General features: G+C 51.9%; 2 protein-coding genes across 8 annotated transcripts in view; both read right to left on the reverse strand.

Annotated features, from left to right (window-relative positions):
• Positions 1-5,073, reverse strand: part of CELSR3 (cadherin EGF LAG seven-pass G-type receptor 3) — a 31,506-nt gene extending 26,433 nt beyond the window's left edge. For 3 of the 5 annotated variants that reach the window (XM_085072627.1, XM_085072628.1, XM_085072626.1), the window contains exon 1: positions 1,849-5,067. In XM_085072627.1, the coding sequence (XP_084928753.1) occupies positions 1,849-4,975 (3,127 nt within the window). In that variant the 5' untranslated portion in view covers positions 4,976-5,067. Of the gene's footprint in view, positions 1-1,848 lie in introns of all 5 variants that reach the window. The other 2 variants (XR_014854736.1, XM_085072629.1) reach the window with 1 other exon arrangement.
• A 4,294-nt stretch (positions 5,074-9,367) lies between these two features.
• NCKIPSD (NCK interacting protein with SH3 domain) overlaps positions 9,368-26,857 on the reverse strand; it is a 50,193-nt gene continuing 32,703 nt past the window's right edge. For all 3 annotated transcript variants that reach the window (XM_085072634.1, XM_085072635.1, XM_085072636.1), the window contains 8 exons: positions 24,416-24,586; positions 23,188-23,274; positions 21,690-21,828; positions 16,564-16,644; positions 15,213-15,341; positions 13,264-13,356; positions 11,598-11,770; positions 9,368-11,037 (listed from right to left, as the gene is read on the reverse strand). In XM_085072634.1, coding sequence (XP_084928760.1) covers positions 10,834-11,037; positions 11,598-11,770; positions 13,264-13,356; positions 15,213-15,341; positions 16,564-16,644; positions 21,690-21,828; positions 23,188-23,274; positions 24,416-24,586 — 1,077 coding nt within the window. In that variant the 3' untranslated portion in view covers positions 9,368-10,833. The remainder of the gene's footprint in view (positions 11,038-11,597; positions 11,771-13,263; positions 13,357-15,212; positions 15,342-16,563; positions 16,645-21,689; positions 21,829-23,187; positions 23,275-24,415; positions 24,587-26,857) is intronic.

Genomic DNA, 26,857 nt, shown 5'->3' on the forward strand with positions numbered 1-26,857 from the left:
CTTACCCTCTGCTTTAGGGCAATCCAGCCTCCCTCAAACAGACCATAAGGCAGGGAAGCCACTCCCTCCTAGGATGCTGACCCTTGGGGGGTTAACCACCTTGGTGCTACTATTGCGTTCCAGCAGCAGGAAGGTGCTCGGGCAAGGCACAGTGTCTGGGGCAGACAATGCAGCCGGTCTGAATGTCCTGGCTGCCAGCTCTGCAAACCCACCCTCCCTCTGCACACGGCGACAGCGTGGGGCCAGCAGAGCTGCCAGCTGGGCGGGGGGCTTCCAACAACAAAGACTGAAAAACCCAACTAGACTTCCACCTCCACAGCCAATATCAAAGCCAACAAAAAGCACGTTTTCCAGCATCTCACTTCCCTCCCTGGAACGGCTCTTCCCCTTCCATCTTCTCCCCTCCTTCATGAGCACACCTCTCCCATTCTCCCTTCCCGCTGGAAGATGACGACATTCTAATTGCAAGGGCCCCCTTGCCGCGAGGCGGCTCGATACAGGACTTCAGGACGTGATTGTCTCCTGCCTTTGTGCAGGGTTAAGTGTGTGAGGAGGCAGGGCTTGCATAAACACACTGGGGCAGAAGCAGGAAAGGTCAAAACCACCCCCCTCCTCCAGCGATGGGCATGTGTGCGCCTGCAGCCGCTCTCGGCCAGCCCTGCGGCTACAATTAGCCCCCACGGAGCCCCAGCCCACTGCCAGGCTGGTGCTGCTCATGCAGGGTTGCCTTGAACAGGTCTTCTTTCAAAGGCCTCGTTCCATCTTTTGAAAGAGATTCTCCTCTCACAGAATAAGCCACATCGAGAGAGCTAAAAGGGAAAGCTAAAAGGTAGCCAATGTCAGGGGAGCATCACGATTTAGAGCACAGCTCCCCAGGCACTCCTGGCAATTCAGTGCTTGGCCCCTCCAGAGACGTCTCTTGTCCTCCCTCCCCCAGAGCTGCTCCACGGTTCAGCAATGGACAGATGCCTCCATTTCAGATCATGCATCCGCCAGCTAAGAAAGGCTGGTGGTGAAGGCAAAGCTCAGGCTCTGGGAGCTCCAGGCAAGCCCCTAGGTCCATCTTTGTCCTGTCCTCAGCTCGGCTAGAGGGGACCCCAACACTCCACAAAGCCACCCCTAGCTACTGCTAGCATCTGCATTTGGATACTCCAGAAACACACTGTATAAAAGAGTTCCAAGCACTGTGCTCAGGTTTATCACAGCTGTCCCCTGCAACACTAAGTCGGCTGCAGAAAGGTGGTACCAGGCTTTAGAAGCTGCCCCAAAAAGCGCAGGTGTTGGCAGGTGCCACAGCCAGAATCCAGACTGAACTGTTTGCTACTGGCACATGGGTGTTTAAGAGGGCTCCTTCTGCTCTCAGCTCAATCCCTTCCTTCCCTCCTGCACGGAGCCAGGGAAGCACTCAGTCCCAGCAAAGAGAGAAGAGCCACCCGGGCTTGGGAGCAAAGCAGTGTACTAGCCCCTGGGCTAGCAGCCTGGCCATCCTGGGAACCGCCTCCTTCCCGGGCCAGCACCCTTTGGCACACAACACAGCCTGGCCGGCCACAGCACCCCCAAAGGTGCCTCACTAGCAGCTACAGGCGATCTCACAGCTCAGTAACGATGCTTTGTTCCTGCAGACCATTTCCAGCCTTGGCTCCTTTATGGAGCACTGCTCGACAGCCTGCCTCCCATGCCACCCTTCATACTACTCCAGTAGTATTCCCGGACTAGAAGGGACTCCCAATCCAACTCTTGTCGCCAGTCTCCAACCCAACCCCCGATACACAATGGGCTTCCCCAGAAAGACCTCACAGAACCCCCCAAATGTACTGCACTGAAGGTTTAATGATTTTCACTCCCTACCTGTGACAGTCACCAGCATGGAGGCCACAAGTGGACGATTGTTGTCCAGCTTACGGCTCAGCCTCAGCTCCCCACTCGATTGATTTACAATCAACAAGTGCAGTTCATTTCCCCGCTCAAAGGTGTAGAAGAGACGGTCAGATGCATCTGGGTCATATGCTGGGACCTTCCCTATGACACCCGAGGGGAAGGTGTTGGACTTATTGGACACGTAGTTATTGAACAGGATTTGGAAGTTCTTCAGAACAGGGCTGTTGTCATTCTGGTCAATGAGCTTGATGTGGACTGTAGCTCTGCTGACCAGAGGGGCAGAGGTGGCCTGCACTACAATCACATACTCGGGTTTTGTCTCATAATCCAAGTCTATTAAGGCCGTGAGCTCCCCAGAAAAGATGTCCATCTGGAATATCTCAGGGATGTTGCCTTCCACAATTTGGTACATGATCTGGGCATTGGGTCCCTCATCCGGGTCAACAGCTGTGATTTGAGCCACCACAGAGCCTACGATGCTGTTCTCCTTTACCAAAACCTCAAACTCTTCAGCGGGAAAGACAGGGGCATTGTCATTCACATCCTGAATGGTAACCTGGATGTGGACAGGAGTTCTCTGAGGAGGGATGCCCCTGTCCACAGCATAGGCAGTCAGCTCATAGACAGGAACGTTCTCGCGGTCCAGCCTGCGCACAGTGCGAATGATCCCCGATGTAGGCTCTATGGTGAAATCTCCATCCCCATCCTCCCCATTCTGGAAGGTGTACTGCACTCGCCCATTGGTGTGGGCATCCCGGTCAGTGGCAGAGATCTGGAGCACACTGGTGAAGGGAGGTGCGTCCTCAGAGATCATGCCCTGGTAATGAGGGCTGACAAACTGGGGGGCATTGTCATTAACGTCATTCACCATGATTTCAACATACGTGGTGTCTGCCTTCTGGGGGATCCCATTATCCTTGGCAGTGATAGCCAATGTATACGTGACCTGGTCCTCATAGTCCAGCTCTGCCTGAAGAGTGATGGCCCCAGAATCTGGATCAATGCGAAACTGAGGGACGTTGTCTTCCAGGTAGTATGAGATGCGGGCATTTTCCCCTACATCATCGTCTGTGGCGCTGATCACTACCACAGTGCTGCCCACAGGCCGGTCCTCGTTGATGCTCACAGAGTAGTGGGCACTCTGGAACACGGGCCGGTGCGTGTTGGCATCGGTGATGTTGATGTGAACATGGCAGTTGTCACGCAGGGTGCGATCAGAGGCTGTCACGGTGAGCACATAGCGCCTCTCCTGCTTGTAGTCCAGCGGCAGAGACAGAGTGATGAGCCCTGTGCCACCTTGCGTGCTGATGGAGAAGCGGTTCCGTGTGTTGCCTCCTGTGATCTGGTAGGTGATGGCACTGTTCACATCCCGGTCAATTGCCGTGACACTGAGGACACTGGTCCCCACAGCTGCGTCCTCATTCAGGCGGATGAAGTATTCCTTCTGAGTGAACTCGGGGCGGTTGTCGTTGACATCCATGACAGTAATGGTGACGCTGGCCGAGGCGGATAAAGATGGAGAGCCATGGTCACGAGCCTCTACCCCAAAAAAATAGTGTTCGACCAATTCCCGGTCCAAGGGCCCACTGACCGTGATCCACCCCGTGGCACTGTTCACCACAAAAGGTGTGTCAGCCGAGATCCCAGTCAGTTTGTACTCCAGGCGCGAGTTCTCGCCGTAGTCTGCATCCACAGCCTGGATGTGGATGACAGAGTGGCCAAGGGGAGCATTCTCCAGGACAGAGATTTGAAAAGGGGTGCTGACAAAAATGGGGGCATGATCATTGATGTCCACCACCTGGATGCTGGCCATGCCAGTGTTGTTAGAAAGAGGAGGACGCCCCGCATCCTGAGCCCGGATCCTCAGGGCGTACTCCCGCTCCACCTCAAAATCCAGTGGGGCCACGACCTGTATTTCCCCAGTGACACTGTCGATGGAGAACTGGCCCCGGCTGTTCCCGCTGATGATGTTGTAGTGCACCAGCGCATTGTTGTCCTTGTCCAGGTCTGTGGCGGTGACGCGCAGGATCTCGGTGTGAGGCCGTACGTCCTCCCTCACTTGGACGATGTAGCGCTTCTCACTGAACTGAGGTATGTTGTCATTCTCATCAAGAACTGTGATGTAGACCTTGACAGTGGCAGAGCGTGGCCCCGGCTCCCTGCCCTGGTCGTTGGCTTCCACCACCAGGGAGTACTTCTCCATCTTCTCCCTGTCCACTGGCCCACTGGTGGTGATGAGGCCAGAGCGGGGATCGATCTCAAAGACGTCATGGGCAGCCCGTTCATTGACAAAGCGGTAGCGGATGTTGGCATTGGGCGGGGAGTCAACATCGGTGGCCCGCAGCTGCAGAATGGGGTATCCCTCCTCCACGTTCTCCCGGATGGTCTCCCGGTACTCGCCCTGCTCGAAGACGGGGTCATGGTCGTTGCGGTCAGCCACGGTGATGGCCACCATGGTGGTGGCAGAGAGCCGGGGTGTCCCGTGGTCGGTGGCCGTCACTCGGAAGTAGTGCAGGTCCATGCTCTCTCGGTCCAGGGCCTGGGTGGTGGAGATGAGCCCGGCCAGCGGGTCGATGCTGAAGAGCTCCCGCGAGCGGCTGTTCATCAGCGCGTCCATGGAGTACACCAGCCGCCCCGCCTCGCCCCCGTCGGGGTCCTGGGCCGCCACCGCCAGCACCGCCGTCCCCGCCGGCTGGTTCTCCGCCACCTCCGCCTGGTAGTTGTACTGGGGGAACAGCGGGTGGCGGTTCGGGGCTGCGCGCCGGTCCCGCCGCCCCGGGGCCGGCGCCGGGGACAAGGGCAGCGGGCGCGGCGGGGTGGCGCGGGGCGGGCAGCGCGGCGGGGACCGGCGGCGCGGTGCCGGGGACAGCCCCGGGGGCACGGCCGCCGCCCGGAACGGCACGGCCGCGGGACAGCCCCGGCGGGTCGGCGGCCCCCAGCCCGCCGACGGCGGCGGTGCGGTGGCCCCCAGCCCGGGGGGGAACAAAGGGAGCAGCAGCAGCGGCAGCAGCACCAGCAGTAGCGGCGGCGGCGGCCCCCGGTGGCGGCGGCAGCAGCAGCGGCTCGGGGCGGCCACCGGCTCCTCCGCCGCCGCCATGGTGCCTCGGCGGCCGCCGCCCGGCCCGGGCGCACGGCGGTGGGCTCGGCGCCGCCCCCTCTCGCGCCGGCGATGGCCGCCCCCCGCCCCACCGCCCCGCGCCGCCGCTGCTGCCGGGGGTGGCGGCGGCTCCTCCCGCAGCCCCAACATGGCTCCCGCCGCCCCGCCCCGCCGCGCCCCCGCCCGCCCCCGCCGCCATCTTGAGCGCGGGCGGCCGGGCGGCGGTGGCTGCTCAGTGCTGCGGGGACTTCCCGCACCGTGCGGGACGCGTGTCCTGCAGCCCGGCCACCGCCGGCCTCGGAACGGGGCGTGCTGGCCGCCAGTGAGCCCCGCGGGCACCGTGCGGAGCTCAGCGCTGCCGGGCACGGCCGTGCTGCACCGGCCGGTCCCGAGCGAGGGGCTCCCGGAGCCTCCCTGCCAGAAGCGCAGGGCCAGCGGGCTCCGTATCACCGTGCACTCAACGCGCACCTGCTGACCCCGCTGACCCGCTGCTGCCGCACCGCCGGTGCACCGGGCAGCAGAGCGATCCCCGTGGCACCGCCGGCGTCCCCTGGGCCAGGCTGAGCCCCCGTGCCGAGGAGAGCCCGCGGGAACAGCTGCCGTGCCACCGGCACAGGGGCCCAGGCAGGAAAGTGCCAGCGGTTTGGCAGGAGGCATTGCCATGCCTGGCAGCCCCACGGGCCCCTTCTACCCGCCCATGTCCGTCTGGAAGCGTAACCACGTTGGGCATCTGCAGGGATGGGTTTTACTGTGTGCATGAGGACAGGCTTCCCCCTGTCCTGCTCTCTCGGGCGGTGAAAGTGGTGTCACAGCCCCTGCCACCCGGCTCCCCCACCCACAGACACCCAAGTGTAGCACAGATTTAGCTATCCCACTCTCCTTCCCTGACACAGACCCCAGCTGACACCATCCATCAGGTGAGGCATCGTCACCAGAGGGAAAATTGCAGTTTTTTCTACCTGTACCCATGATATAAAAAAACCCAACAAACATTACATTTTTCCAAGGAAAATTCAGTTTGAGGCCCTTGCATCACAGTGGTTCATTAAAGCATCAGACTCATAATTTACTGTTGGTTTGATTCAATCAACTAATATCTCAGCCTAATCCACTGGAGCTCATAACAGGCTTAGGAGTAACAGGGTTTAGGTCCTCATTAGTGTTTTGCGTGCCACAGCAGGGGGACGTCCTCAGCCATGTCCTTCTGAAGGAGAGGGCACACTGGGGCAAATGCTGGGGAAGAAAGAGCCATGTCAGGAAGGAAAACAGAGCAAACCTGGGAGATGGGGGAGTTTAGGATGGGGTAGGGAAGGGCAGGGCATACATGGGACATACAATGCCTCCATGCACATCCTGGCTCTAAAGGTGCTGCAAGAGGCCCTGTGCTACTGTGCAGGATTGACTGGATATTGCCGGCAGCCCTTGTGTAGGCCCTGCATAGCTCTCAAAACAAACTCACAAATTATCCGTGGGATGGATCCACACTGGAGATGGGGTTCTGCTGCTCAGCCATCACTCCCAGCACTGCAGGAGCCATGTTCACTCTCCAACACACTCACACCCCACAGGAAACAATGCAAGGCCGTGCAAGGCCCCACCATCCCTTTGCGGAAATCCAAGTGGCTGCTTGGGAGCTGTATGCTGCTTTGGACAGCACAGGCCATCTGCACAGCAAGGAGGGGTCACGGGAGATGTGTTGGCCCCAGGGCACAGCAGGTCTGGGGACCTCTAGGGGGTCCAGCTGCCACTCTCCTGGTGGTGTCCTCTGCTCCAGCTGTGGCTGGGGCCATGGCATGCCACATGCTGCTGCCACAGGGCTGAATCCTGATGGCACCAGTGCTTTGCCTCTCTGCTCCATGTTCCAGTGCTGCCTGACCACCCATGACCACCACTAGCTCTCACCCAGCTTTGGTTCCACCGATGGTGACAGATGGTCCCCTAACAATTATTGTTGGCGTAAGCAAGTGGGTGGGAAGAGCACACACTGCCCACAGATTGGGGGTTTGACAGCAAGCAGGCTCCCACTACCAAGGTAGAAACCAAGGAAACACAACATGGGGTCTGCAGCATGCCCAAAGTGTCCCCAAACCACTGGCTATCTTTGTGCAGGGCTGGTGATTCCCTCCCACTACCACCACCCCCGCAGAAGCCAAGGCCTGGCCACCACTGGGGCAGCCACAGGGTGGGCAGAGCAGGCAGGGCTTCTCCTTTAGGACCTTGTTAGGGTCCTAAAATATGCTTGTGCTAAGCATGTTTTAGGACCGTAACAGGAAATACCAAGCACGCCCTAAAGTGGTGGCCAGTGCAGCTCAGCATGCGCCAGAGAGAAGTTCCCCTGGTGCTTGCTTAAACAAAGCTCAGGGCTGACACCCAGTGAGTGTGGATTTCTAAGCCCCTGAAGAAGCCAACATGTTAATTTATGAACTCCATAGGAGGGGTAATCTGCTGTGATTAACTCTTCAACCACCACATAACACCTCTGGCTTGCATGGTCCAGCACCAGCACTGACAGGGCTGTGGTCATACCAGCCATGGGCATGCTGTGCTCTCGGGGGATTTATCTTCTCCACACAAGCATCCATTTGAGCCTTCCCAGTGCTGTTAGGATGCCAGAGCAGCCCTGGCCCTGGCACACAGCTCACCCAAGAAACCTCATTTAACATAGGGCATCTCATCGCCCACATGCAACAGGAACGTGCTGGCTGGATCATACATCACACCTCCTCAAACTGGGGATGTGCCATCAGGAAACCAAATCAGGAGAGAGGCAATACTTTTTAAAAGTAATGAAGGCTTTCAAGTTTATTTGTTCTAATTACCCAGCTGACAGCTCGGGGGAGGAGGAGAAAATTATCAGGGTATTACTGCCACAGAATAGTTGTAATTGAATCATTCCAGACAATAAAGCAGAAGCACAGGCCACAGGCAATGCATCACTCCCCCCTCCCCGCCCCACCCCACGCCAGCCCCCCAACATCCCTCACTGCTGCACCACAATAAAAACACCAATACGAGGAGACACTGCTCTAATTGTGCCCTATTACAGCAAACAATCTTGAGTGTGTCACCTACATGGAGAGCAGGACCCGCTCAGCAGGCTGGGGACAGTGATTTGACACACTGCTGTTTGATTCCCTGCAATGTGTGAAGAGCTTGCTTGGGCAGCAGGTGCATCTCTCCCCCTGAGCTCACAGCCAGCTGCCCCCAAGCTCTTCCAGCCCTGCAGTGGCAGCAGGGTGGTGGGGCAGAGGGTGTGATGCTACTATGCAGCTGGGATGGGGTGAGCAACCCCACAGACCTCAGTGGCTTGGGGATGGCCAATGGGAGCCACCAGCTCTGCAGTCTTGGCTCCTGGCAAGCACAGCCACAGGTCCTGCCACTGCTGGGTTTGGCTGGCACAGCAAAGCCTGTGCTGCGTCACTGAGGGTAAGTGCCAGATGAACATCCCACCACAGCAGCAGGTCGTGGGCCAAAACCAAGCCCCAGCAGCACTCAGAAACAAGCTGAGGTTGGCTCAGGGGCACATGCAACCCTGTGCTGCACAGGGCAATGGGACACAGGAGAGCCACCATGGGGGACACACTGGTGAGCGCTGGCAGCCCTCATGTGTCATGATTGCCCCAAGGTGTGCAACTTGCACACTTCAAGGCCACACGCCCCAGCACTTTGGAGACACAGGCCAAAGCAGCAGGAACTGGGACATAGCTCTGGCCCCAATTCTGCAGGCAGCTGTGTTTGTTGCCATCCCTACATTTGGAGTGGCACAGCTTGCACCTGGCATTTACACTCCTGCCCTGGCCCAGGGCTGTGCCCATGGCCCAGCTGGCTCCCTCAGCACAGAGCCAGCAGCAGCAGAGACCAGTTCCCTGCTGCCAACACAGTGCTCTGCCCAGCGCCCACTGCCCTCCCACCACAAAAGCCCCTGCCATCGCAGGCACCCCCAGAGCTGCAGGCGCAGGCTGAGGTTTGGGAGCACACACCCGCAGCCAAAGCAGGATTCATTACACTCGATACAGACCATTAAACCCTTCCTGCCCGGGCTCACTGCCTCGGCAGCTCCGCTGGGAGCCAGCTGAGGCTGCGCCTTGCAGGGAGCGAACTGTGAGTCCAGCTCTGCCAAACCCTTAATGTGGAGCAGCGATGCTGCGCAGGCCCCAGGAATGACGGCTGTGCCCCTAGCAAGGGCTGCTGCCCCCACCCCTCCTTGGCAGCCAGCAACATGGTAAAAAAAAGACAAGGCAAGAAACTGAATGAGGGAAAACTACTGCTTTTACCCCCATTTGGAGATCAGCACCCACTACTTTGCTTCTGTGGGCAGCAGGCACCCAATTGCCCTCCCTGCTTTGGTGCTCCCATGACAGGATTGGGCAGCCAGGGCTACGCTCACAGAAGTCCGGTTTAAGACATTTTTATTCTTCTGCAGGTTACACTTAGTGTTTAAGAAAATACAGGATCCCTTTTGACATTCATACATTTTTACAGGGAAAAAATAGGTTTCTCTACTAGGGTGGTTATTAAGCTGGGCATTCCCAGGCTGACTTCCTTGCCCCCCTTGGCTGCCAGGCCACTCCCCTCTGTTCTCAAGCATCACTGCCCCAGTGGCCAGTCCAGGCCTGCAGAGCAGAGCTCATGTCATCCTCTCAAGCTAACAAAAAAAAAAGAAAAATTAAAGTAAATACAGTGCCCAGTATTTCCAGTTTCACTTTCCAACAGCTCCTACACTGGCTACTGCAAAGGAAGACCTGGGGACAGGGAGTGACCACACTGCGCACACAAATATCTAAGAGACCCATGTTAGTGTGTGTGACTATCTGGACCAGGGAAGCAGGTTAATCCCACTTGCTAGAAACCTAGAGGAAATATAAATAAGGGTTCCCCACACTTAGCGTAGTCACAAACAGCTACTGGACACCAGGCTCACACCGCCTCTGAGCACTGCCATGGGGACAGGGAGGGCAGCAAGGCAGAGCTACTATGAAGCTCAAGGCAAGAAATGCACACGCTTCACAAACAGAGCGCGCCTGCCCAGGGGCAGCCCCTCTGCTCGGGGCAACGCTGCAACAGAGGTGGCAAGCGGCAGCTTCACTCGGCAGGACACGTCTTTGTGCTGTGTCCGGCCAAGGGCTTCCTAAGGGCAGCGTCACCCACATGGCTGTTACTTCTAGGCTGCCACAGTGTGCAAGAAATTCAGAGTTAAACATCACTATAGAAAGCAGATTGAAAAGCAGCTGCTGGGGTAAGACCTCCATGACCCAAGGTGGGCTGCTGCCCAGAGGCAAAGCTGAGGACCAGGAGGAAGTGAAAGGCTCACTAGACGATGCGTTAGACAGCGAGCAGCTACTTTCCCTTGTCAGGGCTGCAGCACATTGGCACTAGCAGCAGGAAACAAAACAGATGTTACAAAAGCTTCTTCCAAGCACCAGCAGACTCCACTTGGTCACTGCAGGGAGAGAGACGCACATGGAAAAGAAGTGATACTCTAAGGCAAAGGCCTTTCTCTTCAGGACCTCGGGACACCAGTGCAGCTAAACCTCCCCCCATGCCGGCTGCTAAGCCCCCACAAGCTCTCTGCCCTTCCCACTAACACCAGCTGCCCAAACAGCTCCTGCCGAGTCTTGCAGACAAACCATGCGCCAGCGCCCACCCTGCTCCACCTGCCCTGGGCACCAGGCCCCGGGGACACCCCATGCCCTCTCTGCCGCTGGCGTTTCCGAAGGGCTGGTGAACGCTGTCCCAACCTTAGGCCTCGCACAGAGGGATATAAGGTATGAGCTGTACTGGGAGGGAATGGGGAGAAAGTGTCAACAAAAGACATAGTCGATCCAAGTGGTTCAAACTCCAGTCCAAGCTGAGGAGCATTAGCTGGTACCAGAAGAGATTTCTGGGAACTCCTTATAAATCTCCAGGATGATCAGTTTGTCCATCTGGCACTGCTGGTCCTCCTCCTCCTCACCCAGGATGCGCTGCAGGATACCCTGCAGGTCGGCAAGGCGGTGCTGGTGCTGCAGATAGGGTGTGGAGCGGATGATGGCGTGCATCAGAGACAGATACTCCATCCTCAGCTGCCAAGTGGGAGGGGAGACAAACCACAGAGCACAGTGAAAGGTCTGAAGTGAGATAAACAAGCATGCCAGCCTCCATTACAGCATGAGCACAGGAACAGCTGCTGCTGCACCATCAACCAGCACACAACTCCAGAGGCACCTGCTTTTCCTTAAGGATCTTTAATAACTATGGAAAACTCTGCTTTCCCCACAGCATCGGAGTGCTGCTCCTCCCCTGCCCTGAAAGACGTGCACATCCCCTGCCTCTTGCAATACCAAACGAGAGATTCCTCCTACTACTACTCACAGAGGGTCTCTCTTCCCAATGGTCCCTAGTCAGAAGGGTGCAGACCACCAGAAGTCTGGCAGATCTTTCTTCAAATATGCTGGTGTGCTGAGCAGGATAAATTCTCCCTTCCTCCTCAGCTCCCAAGGTTGATTTGAGCACCCAGAAATGTTGTGCCTACCCCAGAACTCCACTCTTGCCTGCACCAGCAGATCCCATAGGGGGCCAGGAGAAACACCATTGCTTTGGGACTGTGCTCCCTTCCCCAATGCCCATGAGTTACTGTGAGCACCTTGTCTCCAGGGGAGAGATCAGCAATCTGCCGCACCAGGATGTCTATCAGGACCATCATGTCCGTGTGATAGAAGATGCTGGCTGTATCCTTGCTGGCAAAGATGTCCTGCAGAAACTTCAGCACTGAGTGTGGTGGCTGAGGCTGATGCTTGAAGATGCAAACTGGATCATCTGGGGGAGGCAGAGAGACTGTGCTGAGCCACATACTCCCCACTGCCCTTCTGGCTCCATCTCCAGTGCACTTCCCTTCATTAGACCCTTTGGCTCTGGAGAGGAGGCTGCCCTGCCCTCAGCCAGCCACTCTCTGCCCACGGACAGCTTTTGCATCCAAAGACCTCAGTGCCTTGCACGAAGGTGTGTAATCAGGATGGCAGCTCTGCAGGCTACCAAGATGATACCAAACTCATTATGATTAGCATTAATCACTGTTTATGTTTCACCTACCATCTCAGGTGAGAGCTCATTAGCTCATTGCCCTTCAGTATCTCCCCTTTCTGCTCAACAGCCACCACTCATTTTATGCCTGGTTTATTAAGAGGGGTCCAATAACCCCTCTGAAAAGCCCATCAGAGCCTGTACCAGAAACAAGCTTTCAGCAGAGACCAGGCTAGTACTGTCCCAGAAGCAAGAATGGAAATACTTCCAAGTTTCAGTGAGCTACCACATCCTGTTCTCTTGAAAAACACATCACTGCAGACTCCAAGAGGGGCTCTGGGCCACAGCAGCTCCCCCAGTAGCTGTCAGGAAGGCGGGCAAAAGAGAAGCATCTTCATTAGGTTGTGGCCCCCCTCTTTCTTCTCCCAGCTTCTCACTGTAAGGTGATCCCTGCAGGGAATCTGGCAGGGAAAGGGCTAAACAAAGGCTTTGGGACAAGGCCAGACAGAAGAGCACTGAGGTACTGGCTGCCCTCAAGCTGATATAGTGTGAAGACAGTGATTTGCAGCCCCAAAGAGAACTAAAGCCAGAGTAAGATGAGCTGCAAGCATCACAGGATGAGTTATTTCTAGCAACTCAACAAAATGAGTTCTCTCAGGCAGCAAAGCCCCTGTGCTCCAGAAGGTATTAGAAAGCACAATAGCGGCCTGCAGCAGAGGCCGAAAGACCTGGCACCAGTCTTCCTGTGGAGATCTCCAGCTTTCCAGCAATCTGCTCTGCAACAGCTCCATGAGTACACTGGATTTCACTCCATGCCTCGAGCAGACACAAGGCTAACCCTCTGCTGGCAATTCAAAAATGGAAAGTTCCACTCTAAGCAGCATTTCAGAAGACAAAAGCTCCTTCTGCATCTGTCCCTCAGGGCAGATGTTTGCCAGCATGGGCAGAGGTTTGTGTGCCAGCACATGTCGAATTCTCTGCCTGTCCAAGGACAGAAGTGGCCCAGGACCAGCTTTCTTCCCATTCAAGAGCTTGCCCATGGCAGCTGGCCCATGCTATGAGATGGAGCTGATCTGACCCAGAAGTATATGGAAATGGCAGCCACTCCTCTCTCCCTAGATGCCATCAGCCATCACTTATTCCTTGTGCTGCTCCATCCTCAGCAATGCAGACAGCTCCTCAGCTACCTGCATCCCTGACATCCTACTCTGTAACAAGCACGGGGCTTGTCTCCCCGAGCTTCTACCAGCACCCCTGCCAGGCACAGTAACAGTGCCACACACACTCACCTCCTCTGTTCAGCAGCAGCAGCAGCTTCTCTGTGAAAGTCTTGACATTGGAGTGCTTGCTTATTGTAGTCATGATCACACTGTGTTCTGGAACTAAGGAAGAAACCTGTTCAGCACCTCCCTTTGTCTCCTGAAGATCATGGTGATAAAAACACATAATGGGGGGGGGGAGTGTCTTATTTCACATCAGTGCTCTGGGGAGATTTGGGGAACCAGAGTCTGTCAGGGCTATGAAGAGCTTCAGGCCGAGAGAGTGGGTGGGCAGGGAGAGGGAAGGTGAAATAAATGTGGAAACAGCACATGAAACACTTGGGACTTGGTGTTTTCTCCATGTATCTGATTCATGTGTGGGTTCCTACCTTCCCAGCCAAACACTGGGAAATACCTTGCAAGGGCTTTATTGTTGTCAAACATTACCTCTCCTCACAACCCTCTGCAGTCAAGGGCTCCATCCTTTGGTACCTTCTTACTTCATATCAACAGTGCCCTTCTGGAACCTAAGTCTTTCCAGTTCTCTTAAGAAGGGTCCCAGGAGCATCCCAGAAAGAGAAAAGTTTTTCCCAGCACTCAGCACGGCATTACGCAAGGGCACAGGCTGAAGACTACTTCTGGGAACTGTCCCCTTGCCCGCTCTGGGGGTGCTTTGCTGTAAAATACCTTTACCCTAGCAGACCTTGTGTGTATGTGTGTGTGTGTGAGTATGCACACTCAATCACATAAACAGCACAGTGTGGCTATTTCTGTGGCCTGTAATATTTCACAGGCTGCAAAGTGTATCAGGATCCTGAAGGGCATCAACATAGAATATATTTAGGAGAGTTTTTGAACTAATGCTGCATGACTGAACTGCATGATAGATGAATCTTGCAGACAGAGGAATAAAAAATTCAATCCACTAATAAGCAACGTGAACATCATTTAACATGTTCTTAGCATCAGAGAACAAGTCACTGCTCTTGGCTACGCCCCAGGTGGGCAATAATCCCCAGAAACACATTGCCTGTCATGCATTACTGCCTAATTACTGCAGCCAGCAAGGATATGGGTAAGTGTGGGAAGGGGTAATGAATGAAAGCAGCAGAGATATACTTAATCAGTCTCTGTGCAGTGAACTTTCACATGAAATTAGAAACTTTCACATAAATTTTAACAAAGTGCAACTCAAAGTAACAGGTAAATTACTGGACATATCGTTGCTGCTTTATCCTCCCCTCTCCCCAAAAAGCCAAGGATAAAGTCATGAAGCAGAACAAGGGTACGTAATTAACTAAAGACAATTGGAGCAACAGGAAAGTGGGTTAAGGAGTGGCATTTCTTAGCAGGACCTGGAACTATGCTCCAATCTTCCAACAGGCTTCAAAACATGCAGGCAGAGAGAGGGCAGATGGTCCTTCCTAGGGACCTGATCTGTCTGTCGTCATGGAGCTCAGCAGGGCAGGGAGGACAGAGAACGAAGGCAAACAGGAGAGCACAGCTCAGGCCAGTGCTGAAGGGCCTGGCCCCAACAACTTAGCACTGAATGAGCTTCAGGCAGTGTGGACAGGGAAGCAGAAACTTTGCCAAGACCTGCAGAAGGCAGAGGACTTTTCTTCTGAACTGGTATTGAGAAATGCCCACTGAAGCATCTTCTCTCCCAAGTCACCTGTGCCTATAAATTAACCCCACTCATGCTCTGCAAGTACAGCCCAACAACTTCCTGCTTTGATCAGGCAGTATGAAAGTACAGTGACAAATCATTGGGCTGCCCAGAGCTGCTGGGCAGGGGCTCTCAGGCCATTTTTTCCTCTAGGGTTTTGCACCATATTTTAACACAGTGTAGTGCCAGAGACTAGGGGAGCTGGATGGTGGTTACAGCACCATGAAGACCCAGTGAGATTCTCCCTCCCCATTTTTCACACCCTCACTCCAGACCACTGAAATCCTGCAAGGCAGAACAGCACCAATGTAACCTGGAATGTGGAGATTGAAGGCCAGAAGGACGTTGACAAATAAGTCAGGCAGCTGGTCAGTGGTGTCCGAGGGCAACCCATCCTCAATCACATCCAGCAGGAACTGCACAAACTGAGAGTTGAGATGTTCTGCACAAGGAGAAAGGGGCATTTACAGCACAGTGAAAGTAAATCAAGCAACAGGGGACCATCCAAGCCACTTCTTGGTGCTTTTATGCTTAAAAACCATTAGTGGAGCGCTAGTGTCAGCCTCCAGGGAATGAAGGGCTCTTCAAGTGGACTAGACAGACCACTGAAGCACCTTTCTGCGAGACACAGTGCAGGGGAATGCCGAAATTTGAACTGCCAACTGGCAATTTTTTTGAGTAAACAGAACACCAAATACTGCTCTAGCTGATGCAGAACCACTGCAACCAGTGAAGGCTTCAAGGTAGGAAGAGATTGGTATTCTTGACCACTAGTTTAATTAATCCCTTAAAAAAAAAGCACTTAATAATCTAGACCATTAGTAATAACCCAGTTTTCAATTTAGCTATTAGGAAAGCTCAGGGGCTCATGCAAATAAGTCCACCTGCAGGAAATAATTGCCAGGGTTACACAAGGAGAGAAAAGCAGGAGGTGTATAGGCTCATTCCAGTCTCTATTGCACCAGTTTAAATCTTGTACAGATTTACCTGGTGCTAAGGTAAAGCTGCTGATGAGATACTTGTAAAACTCTCTACTGCATTTCTAGGAAAATTAAGCCCACAGTTTCCCAAATACAACATAACCTTGGGAAGAAGCAGGCAGGGCTTTCTGGCTGAAATGAAAGGACAGAGGATAAAACAGGGAGAATATCTGCACTTCATTATTGACTGCAATACCCTTAATCATCTCCACTTCCTTTAAGAGCCTGAACTACACAGGGCTGCACTATCCTGCTAGAAGAGAGACCAGAAAGAGGCCACATTATGCAGCTGACAGCCTTAGTGGGCGTTTGTGGAGGTATCTGGGATCTCAGCCTCATCAGCAGACAGTCTCCAAAGCGAGTAAGAGGTGTGTGCTTTCATATAGGCCAGAGGTAAAACAAAATGCCACTTAGTCACAGGGATGGGCAAATCCATGTCACCTGCAGTGCAGCATTCAGTCCTCCACTGCTCTAACCCAGATTTATGCTGCTCTTTGGAAATCTGGCATCTCAGCCCACTGCTTCAACTGCCAGGCTCTTTTGATAAAGAACAGACCTAGTCTTGTTGGGCCTTCCATTGAGCTGTCCCCACCTTGGCCATCAAGGTAAGTCCCTTCCCTGTGTCTGCCAGTGTGCCCCAGACATCCCACCAGCAGCTCTGCCATGAGCACAACCCACTCTTACCATAGTGGTGATATGGCAGGGGCTCCCCCATGGAGAACATCATGGCCAGAACCAGTGCAGAGTAACACAGCTTTTGATGATCTGCAAGACAAAGGTCCTGTCATTAGTTCTGAGGATGTGAAACCTTTCTCCAGCTGCAGTTGGGAAGGCACACATTTGATACAGGCATTTAACACTGATTAGCCTGCTCCTCATTCCTGTATTAACTGAGCTGTAAGGGTGTTTTTCCCCGTTTTAGCACACCACACGCCTTCTGTGCCGTGTGTTTCCAAAGCAATTTAAAAATAATCATAACAAGAGTCCTCTATTTTTTTCCCCTCTACTTCAGAGGATCTGGGCAAACTTGATCTGAATAATTAAAAACCTCCCCTGCACAGTCTCAGGACACATCCCATAGTTATGTAATTACTGAACCCAGAAAAAGCATCCATCTGGCCAGCTCAAAATACTGCCTGTTCCAACCAACACCACCCCCAGACAGCCATGCTGCTTGTTACCATCTCTGCACTGCTCTACTTTTGCTACCTCAGCTCTGCCTGAAGGTATAAAAGGTCCCTGGAGAGACCAGATCATTGCTCAGGCTGTGCATCTGCCCACTTCCCAGGCCACACGTCTCCAGCACTGATACATCCCACAGCCTGCTAGTCCAACACAATTTTTGCTGGCAGCTATATGTGAATGCTCCAAAGAACCCCTGCCAGTGTCTTTCCTGAATTTTAATTAATGGATACCTCTCAATAGATATTTGTAGAACAAAAAAAAACCCCATGGAATAGGATTTGTGCCCTCACCAAATGTAGCCTCTGTCCAGTTCAGTTAGTCTGAAGACAATAGGAAAATGAGTATTATTATATATAGGTTTCCCCACATACTGGCTAAATAAAGTTCATCTACATCTTCCAAAAAGAGCCCTGGGGAACTTGTTACAAAGAAAGTGAAGGTGTATTTTTCAAAAACTGACCAAAACAACTTTTCATTAGAGGAGAAAAAGGCCCCTTCAATGTCAGATGCTTCTCCCAGCCATACTGCTGCTCTGCACAAGACACACCAGTTCCAGTGTCCCCTACTAACCCTTTAAGATACTTTACTTTCCCATGCATAAATCAAGCCATCTTTAAGCACCTGCACCCTGCAGCTTGGCAGGGTGATGCCTTCACTGTCACCACTTACTCCTGGACTTGGCCAAAGGACTTGCACCATTTGGCAGCTCTCAGGTTCACTGTCAGCATGGAGGACAAAATGCTACTGAGTCATTCCAGCCCTACGCCCCTGGAAAGTCAGCTCTGTCAGCAAAGCCTCTCCACTCAAAGCACACACAGACTCTGTCAGAACTCCACACGTTGCCTCAGTTTTCAATCAGCAAGTACTTTGAGTAAAAATAGATAATTTGCAGCTTAACCAGATACTACAGCATTAACAAGATTAAGAGCTTGTAGACCGTGTGGCAGCAAAGAGAGGCTGGAAACTGCTGTTTACTCTCACTAAACAGAGAGGGAGGATATTTAATGACTTAAATATAATTCGTACTTATATAAGTTCTTAGCTATAAGGTGAGACACTGTAGCAAAAAAGGGATCTGACACACTGTTCACCACATGATTTCTTTGTTCTTTCCTCCATGGCTATGGGAGTTGGGTCTCAGAGGTGGGATACTGCAGGAGGTAGACACAGGGAGTTGCTGTTCTCATGTTCCTAGAAAGGCTTTCATCAACAAAACAATTTCTCTCATCACATCAGGAGCAATAAAATAAAGTGAGCGCCAGAAGCCAGTGTGGTAAACATGGTAACACTCACTTTGCACAGGCTCTGCAAGTTTTTGCAAGTGTCCCAGTTGCAGCAGGACAAGACTTCAAGCCTCACCATGCTGAAGAACAGTGTAATTGTCAGCCAAAACAGAGCTTTTTTTCTTTTTTTTTTTTTTAATCTTGCAGAGCAGCACCAGTGGCTGAAAGAAATTAAATAGCATCAATGCAGTTCTCCTGAAGCAGAGGGACTACTGACAACAGACTGATAAGGATCACTGAAGTAGTCATGACAGGCAGGAGAGATGCAGATGGTTGCTCAACAGCCAGCACTGCTGAAGCCTACTGAGACAGTGGTAAGAAACTGCCATTATGTATGAAGAGCATTTCTCAGAGACCTTTGAACACCTTGCTTCCACCTTTTAAACACATCAGTATGAAATGTTGGCACTGGGAGCAGATACATTTGTCTATGGCTAAAGGGAGAAGACCCTGACTGCTGACTAGCATGTACACTGTGCTGCAACAAGGGAGAAAGTCATGATTACAGACTGGATTATCCCTGCCTGTTTTCTTTGGAATTGTTCTGGCTAATTCTGTCTTGCTGTGGCTTATTATAAGGTGGTTCTAACATGGACAGATGTGCAGGCCAGCTGCAGCAGAGGGAAGGAGCTGTCCAGAAGCAGTAAGACCCAAGCATCTAGCAGAAGAACTGGCCAGCAGCCAACAGCCTGCATCACTGCCAGGGTAAAGTCCTCCTCACCAAAGGCACCCAGAATCCACGGACAGACTTCTGCCTCAGCTGCTCTTCAATAATAAGACAGGAGGGATCCCACAGAGATGCTGCAGCCAGTTCTATGCTCCCCAGTTGTGTAGTGTTGGCACTGATTGCTTTGGCTCCAGTCATCCACAGAAGGGATTAGCTATTCCACAGCATGTCACGGATCAGCTGCTATTCCCCAGTTTTTAGTACCAAAATAAGCTCAAGTCATTTTAGGATTCAAGGTCATGTTTTCACACAAGCTTGCCATTTGCTGGCAGGACATGAAGCAGTAAAGCACCAGAATGGCAGGAGGGAGCTACTAATGCCCTAAAACAACTCAGAAGGACAGACATATTTGGGCCAAGGATGGTTACTTCCCTGCAGCCCCATTGGGAAGGCCAAGAGGACTGGATGACATTGCACAAGTGCCTACCATAAAGCATAGCACAAGGAAAGCAGTACAGGATGAGGACACTGATTTCTGAGGCTCCTGTATCCACACAGTGGTCTATCAGCAAAGAAGAGCAGCTTTTCACTCTCCAACTGGACCACCTCACAGCAAAGAGGGAAAAACCCCCTCACCTTGAGATGATGCTTGGGGAAATGCTGCAGAGCAGCAGGTTGGCAGCTCAGAGGACACAGCAGAGCCACTTCTCGCTCATTTCCACTGCCATGCTTTTAGGATCCCAAAGCAGAGCTAAAACTTGCTGAGAGGCAGGCCTGCTCCAGGCTAAGTACTACATGGAGATCAGCAGAGGTGTGCAGAAGTCACCTAGGTCAGAGCTCAAAGCTCCATCCCACCAAGAGGCTGAATCAACTGTGCTGTCTGGGATGACAGCTCTGGGCAAAACACAGCATCACTGCAACCAGGCAAGGAGTAACAGGGGTGACCAGCCCACCCTGCCTGTACAAAGACAGCTCAGGAATAGGGCAGGAGACATAACCCTGTTTGGGAAGATGCACAGGATGCTGACTTGGAGACAACCTTTATGAATTAGTGATGGAGGCATAATAAAGTTTATTTTTGGCAGCATAAAATCAGAAGAAATGTTGCCACAGGAACATAGTCACGGTCACATAACCAAGCCTCATTTGCTTCTTGGGCAGTAAAACCTCAGCCTGAAGAAGATGCTTCTCATGCATAACCAGATTAAACACCAAGAGTGTGGTAAATTCACAGCACAGAATTTATAAGCAGTAGTCACAAAAGAGAAAGCAAAGCCAACATAGGAGTAATAATTGCAGTCCCACACCACTAGCCCTTTGCCCTGCCCTGAAACACTGCCCTCCTCACCTTTGAAATGCCTGCACTTCAAAGCATCTAAGCAGAGATGAGTGCAGAGCCTTCTGCAACAGGTTTGATTTTTACCTCCCATAGCCCCTTCCAGACATGAGATGAGCCTTGTTAATTCTGCCCACCTCAGTCAGGTTGGCACAGTCTGTGGTGGGATGCTGGGAACAGCAACATCTATTATGCATGTTCAAGGTGGTCATGTAGGACATTTACTCGGCACACGTGAAATGGATGTGACAGTCCCTGTTCTGTGCAGACCTGTCAACCCTGACACAGTCTTATCACCAAATTATACCCCCTCCACAGCTTCATGACACCTGCAACAAACCAACAGACTGCAACCTGGGCAGCAAGGCTGCAAACACCAGGCTCTTCTGATTTGATCCACATGGTCACTCAACAGCTACTGTAACTGTGGGTCACAATTAGCACAAGACAATGGATTTTCAATGTTCTTTTAAGAGAAAAAATACTATATGCCACAGCCAGCACTGGTGGCCTACAGGCTGTTTTCAAGACAGGGAGCAAAGCTATGACTGTTCAGGACCAGGCAAGAGTGGGGAGCTGGAAGGTAACACCAGGGGAGTATTACTACCATGTTCACCTTACTCTTAGGCTTTTCCTCAGCATCTGCTTCTGGTTGCTCAGAGATAAAGGACACTGGGCTTTGCAGGAGCTCTGAGGGCATGAAAGGACATTCCTATTAGTAGCAGGGACAGGCCATCCTAACAAATGGAGCAGGAGTGTGAAGTAGAAGGAACACAAGGGCAAAACCTGAGCATGCAAATCAAAGAGCTGGGAAAACCTGGGCTGTGGTACTATCCTGCAGAGGACCAGGACTGCAATGTTAACAACAGCACTATCATCTCCCTTGGCACAGTGGTGGAGAGAAAGCCCTTTCATTTAGCCAGCACACGTCATTCACCAGGATGAAACACCACAAAAATTGGGTACAGAATGCTGAAAAAACCCTCTTTAAGAAACTGCAGAGATCTGCCTTGAGATCTGCAGGTGTCTCTTGTCAGCATCATGAAACAAAACCGGAACAACTCAAAATGCATTTTAAGACATCTACAAGAAGTGACACAGATCATTAACAGCATGTTCAAGAGCTGGAGGGCCTCGCACCGTTGGACTGAAACATCCCTTCCTGTGCATTCCCCAGTTACAGCTGTAATAACCTGAATAACTTTAAAACCAGACATCATTTCCCCCTGAGCACAGGGCATGTAGAGCAGCAAGGCAATGGGGGGCCACCAGCACTGCTGCAAATCATGTAACAGGAAGACATATTCCCAGGGCCCTGGGAACAGCAGCTCTGGCTCACCCTGTGTGTGAGTCTGCATGTCCCGGGCCAGCTCCATCGGCAGCACAGAGTTCACAAGCGTTGAGATGACGGCAGCGTCCAAGTTGCACATGGCTCCAAAGCACTTCAACAGCAGCAGGCGCAATGGCACCCTGTGCTCCTGCAAAAACAATTTGTTAGATCAAACCATGTCCCAGAGGAGGGCTCACCGTGAGACAGACATAGCTCCTACAAGTTCCTGTTGTTGGGAAGCCACAGACCTTCCCAGGGCCAGTGAACCCAGAAGCTCTAAAAGCTTTTAACAGCACAGGAACCACTCTACAATAATGTTCACAATTGGGCTGGCTACAGGTTGTTGGCATGTGTGGTCAGAGTGCATGTGGCAGCCAGATCTCAGATCTGAGATGCCCCACTTCATCCACTAAATCTGATAACACACCAACAACCTACACCTGTCCCCAACAAAGAGGCTGAATTTGCTGGGTAGCCAGGATTCTCTAAGCATGCTAATGTTTTATGAACACTGCTCTGATAAAGATTTCCTGACAATGTAACATTTGCAAGCTCTCTTCAGAAAGTTTTGGGACATGCAAGGATTACAGGAAAGATGATGCTCAGCCTGCAGCTCCCACGCAGGAGCTCTGATGCTGAGGTAACCTGCATACTCCACCGTCAGCCAACAACTCTAAGGTTCAGAGAACAGAAGTGAGCCAAGCCCTGGCACTGGGCACAACAGCAGCCAGGACAGGACACCCAACTGCTTACTACCCGGTCAGGCTTCCCTGGAATCATGGGCAGAGAAGAGCAGGCCGTGAAAGCCAGCAGGCTCTGTTATGCCCAGCCTGCCTTCCTGCTGCTCTCAGCTATGCTACAGCCCCCTGATGCTGAGCTCTGCGCGCAGACACAGAAATGCCAGATGAAAGCAAAATGCCACAAGACTTGATGTGCTGTAGCTGGGGACTTAGGGACAAGATGGGGACAGGTTTTCAACTCCCAGAGTCCTACAACAGAACATTCCAGGAAGGAGAGGGGCAAAGCAACACTACATAGGCGTTTAAGGCAAAACTTCCACTTCTTCCTCTGAATACTGATTTCCTTCCTCACTCCCAAGGCTTCTACTCACTACCTACTTTCCTAAGCAAAGTTATTCATTAATGCACAGGAGTGCATCAATTAAAAGAGCAATCACAGCCTGTCAGATCTCCCAAGGCATCCTCAGAAATCCTTCCTCTAGATACCAGTGATGCCAATGCTGTCCCTCAATGGGCTAGTAAAAGCAGCAAGCTTTACCCTTCCCCGTGCTAGCTACTACTTCAAAGTCTACAGCATCCTCTGCTCTTTCACACATAGCATTGACATTAGCCAGCACTCAAAAGGGATACGCTGCAACTCCAGTGAGACCGCAGAACTGCCCCTATCTAAGGGAAACATCTTATATACATTCATCATACCAACCATGGTCTTTTGCATCTTCAGGGAAATCTTAAAAAGAGAGCTTTGGTGCATTCTGCCACCTTACCATCTGATAATATGCCACAAGGGACAGGACAGATTCAAACTCATTCTTCTTGCACATTTTCTTGCAAACTTCTGGGTCTGCATCTGTCTGGAAGAAGGAATGGACAGGTCAGCGCAGTGACACATCAAAGCAGAAGGTGCTTGCTGCAGGGACCTCGACGTAGTCCACCTGCTTTCAGATCTCAGTAGCCCTAACATCTCACAAAGAAACTGACGGCAGAGCACAAAGACAGGTCAAGAACCATCACCCGTCACATTCTGCATCAAAGCGGATTCTTGAGAAACGCCTCCACCATAGAGAACGTCTCGGGCTGAAATCATTTAAAGTAAGACCTGAGCAGCACCTAATTGAGAGCATCACACAGTTACACTGTGCAGCTCCAGCACGGCTCCCATCCTGAGAAGTACATCTCCTCCCACCCCTAAGGTATGATGAAATGGTAGCACAAAAACCCAATTTTGCCTTGCCCTTTGAGATAGCACAGTCTCCATGTGGAGCAACAAAGACCCTGGCATTTATTACAAAAAATTCACCTGCTCTGTTTACATCAGAACTGGGAAGGAATACAAAATAGTGCCAGAGCAAACCCCACACCAGTACCTCTAACACGTGTCACCACACTGAGGGCAGCTCCCATGTCATCCCCAGACACACATGGGCTTGTATGTACTAGTCAGAGTGCTGGGACAGTAACCCCACTGCTCCTCACTATGGGGATGTTCCTCTCCTGTTTGCACAGATATGTAAGATGCTTTATACTTTCTCACAAAAACAGCTTTAAAGCTCACTGTCAAGGCAACCAAAGAATGTTCTTCACATTCAGTGAGCTTCACCCCACAAGTAGCTCCCAGCAACAGAGGATGTTTTAAGTGGAAGATGTTTTAAATGAGCTTAGGAGTGCAACCCTCACCAGAGACTTCTGGCTTTTCTGTGGAAGGTTGGGTTTTTTGGATAGGTAAATACCACAGCTGCTACCATGAAGAACAGCTCAGTAACACTTTTTAGAACAGCTTTGTAAGGTGGAATGGAGAGCAAAGGCAGCTCAAGAGCATTGCAGACCCCACAGAGCAGGGTAGGGCTTACACACTGACAGTAAAGGATGCACAAGAAACCTGTGCCCACTGAAACAGCAGATCCAGTGGCAACACAGGGGTGAAGGAGGTGAAGAAAAGGAACTTCAACATGGGTATCTACTCTGCTCTGCCTGTAAAGAGAGGAATTTACTCACCAGGATGCGAAGCAGCTCCTCCAGGTAGCAGCAGATGACATTCTCATCCTCATAGAGTGCCCAGCTGCGCTGCTGAGCATCATCCTTGTGCCTGGCCAGATCTGCAAAGATCACCTCCAGCCGCTGCTCATCATGGCAGATCTGGCCTGAGGGCAGCCCCGCACTCAAGTTCTGCACGACAGCAAAACCACTGGTTAGTGGGGCCCTGATAGCTGGCTGTTGTTTGGGTGCCTGTTTCCTGCAATCTTGTCTCACAACTGGCAGCTAACCTCATTCAGTCAAGAGCTGGCAGTACAAAACTAGTAAGTTTGTGACACATGGTATTTTAGATCTCATACTTTTGGAGCCTCTGCCCTGTAGATTCTGGAAATCATCCAGAGAATGGGAAAAACCAAACCAGCCTGGTGTGGGCCAGGACTGCTGCCAGGCAGCAGCTGAGTACCCCCAGTAAAACAGACGTGTCCTGGGCACCAAACCACCACACTGCACAGCTGCCTTGAGGCAGGAGAACTTCCCTTTGCTGCCCACTCCCTCCAGCCTGAAAGGGACAGATCTGCCTTTAATACTTGGCTCAAAAGCAAGAACTTGTATGGTGCTCTCCATGCCAGGTGCTCCAGGCCTGTATCCTCTGCAGGAAGAACAGGAATCAATTCATCATGGGCTGCTTTGGTTTTGCTTCATTCTGATCAGCAGAGCTCCACTGTTCACCACAGCTCTGAAGTGTGTAGCTACTCAGTAAATCTTATTGCACATATTCCTTTCTCAAACTGCTGTCAACTGCATCCCCACTACTTCTGCCTCCCCACTACTTCTGCCTCATACACAACCCTTGCCATGAAGGTCTCACTCTTCAGTTGCCTTTCCTTTGCTTTTCCTCTCATTCAAGAATCAGGGGAGTAGTGAGGGAGCATTTAACCTGCCCAAACAGCTGCTGTGCTCTGGGATTTAGGATAAGGCTCTAGGACCTAAGTATCAGTTGGTTTCCAGCAAGCAAGGCAAGAAGGAGGGTTCAGTACATGGAACTAAGTTGATCACAGGTAATGAGCCCAGGCACCATTTAGAGAGGTAAGGATTAATTTGTGAAAGAGCTTTAATTATATACACAAGGGTTTGGCAGCAGTCACAACAAGCAGCAGGAGATCAGCGAGGTAGGAGAGAACCAAGCTGAGAAATTCAAACAACAGGGAAAACCCACTCACTGTGACCAAATTCCTAAAAATTTTTGGATGAAGTTGTCTTACCACATGCAGCAACAAGTCATGATCACTCAGTGAGAAAAGGCCTGTATAGCTTACCAGCCAGGACACCTCCTGGAAACTCACAGAACACTTAGTCCTGTCCTGGTGCAGCTCCTTCCAACAGGCTGGCTGTGCAGGCAGGGGCAGCAAGCCTTTAGGCAGGCTTCACTTTGTGAACAGAGCAGAAGGATTTTGTACAGAGACACACCCCCATGTTCTGTGCCAGTTGTGACACTCGTACAGTCGCACACTCCTATGTGGGTGGCCAAATGCAGGAGCTGCACCTTTCCTGCCCATTTTCCACCTTCCAGCCCTCTCTGGGGAAACCACTCTACGTTTAACAGTAATGCCTTACCTGCTTTATTAGAGACAGAATTGTTAGTCATTTGCTTTGGGGTATGAATTAATTTATGACTTCAAGTCCATGCTTCAGTTATACAATAAAGAAATTTTCTTGTTGCTGCTTCTTACATAATTTTTGTCAGGCAGGTAATGAAGGAAGGAGCATGCAGGTTTAACACAAGCCTCTATACACTCTTGAAATTTTGGCAAGCTGTGTGTGGCCTAGCAGAAAAGCAGGTAACCAACTGTGAGAGAGCACAACAGCTTTCAGAAGCTGAGTAAAAGCACAAGAATTTCTCTCTGAATTGTGATTTATCAGAAGCAAATACATTAAGAGACCCCATCTTGCCATCCCCCCACTTCTCCTTAAGAGGACCTACAGCACTGCATTGTCACCTGCCTGTCCTCAAGCATCCCAGCTGCTTGGGAGAGGGCTCTCCATTCATGTGCCTTACATCCTCCTCACCAGAGCACTGCAGGGCCAGTCCTACTTCAATCCACTGCTGGGACTCTTTTTTGGATGATCATTTTAATGAGTATTCGTTTTAATGATCACTCTATTCAGCCTCTTACCACTAATCTACTTTCTCCAATCCTTCATCTGCAGCCCTTAACGACTCCACTGAGCATCAAGCTCCTAATGGACTTGGGTGAGATCAATGCATTAACAAGCTCTTCTATCTGACCATGTAACTACACCTCGCATGTGTCTCAGTGCACCATCAGCACCATTCTCAGCCCTCCCATCACCAGGGCCAGGCCTCTGCTTGCTAAACATCTTGGCAGCTACTACAACCTGCAGCATTATCATATGGTCATTTCCAGGAATCTGCTGGAAAGCCCATAAGCAGAAGGAGATTTC

The sequence above is a fragment of the Lichenostomus cassidix genome, chromosome 12 (assembly GCF_008360975.1).
Source record: "Lichenostomus cassidix isolate B80296 chromosome 12, HeHo_3.0, whole genome shotgun sequence".
Taxonomy (NCBI): domain Eukaryota; kingdom Metazoa; phylum Chordata; class Aves; order Passeriformes; family Meliphagidae; genus Lichenostomus; species Lichenostomus cassidix.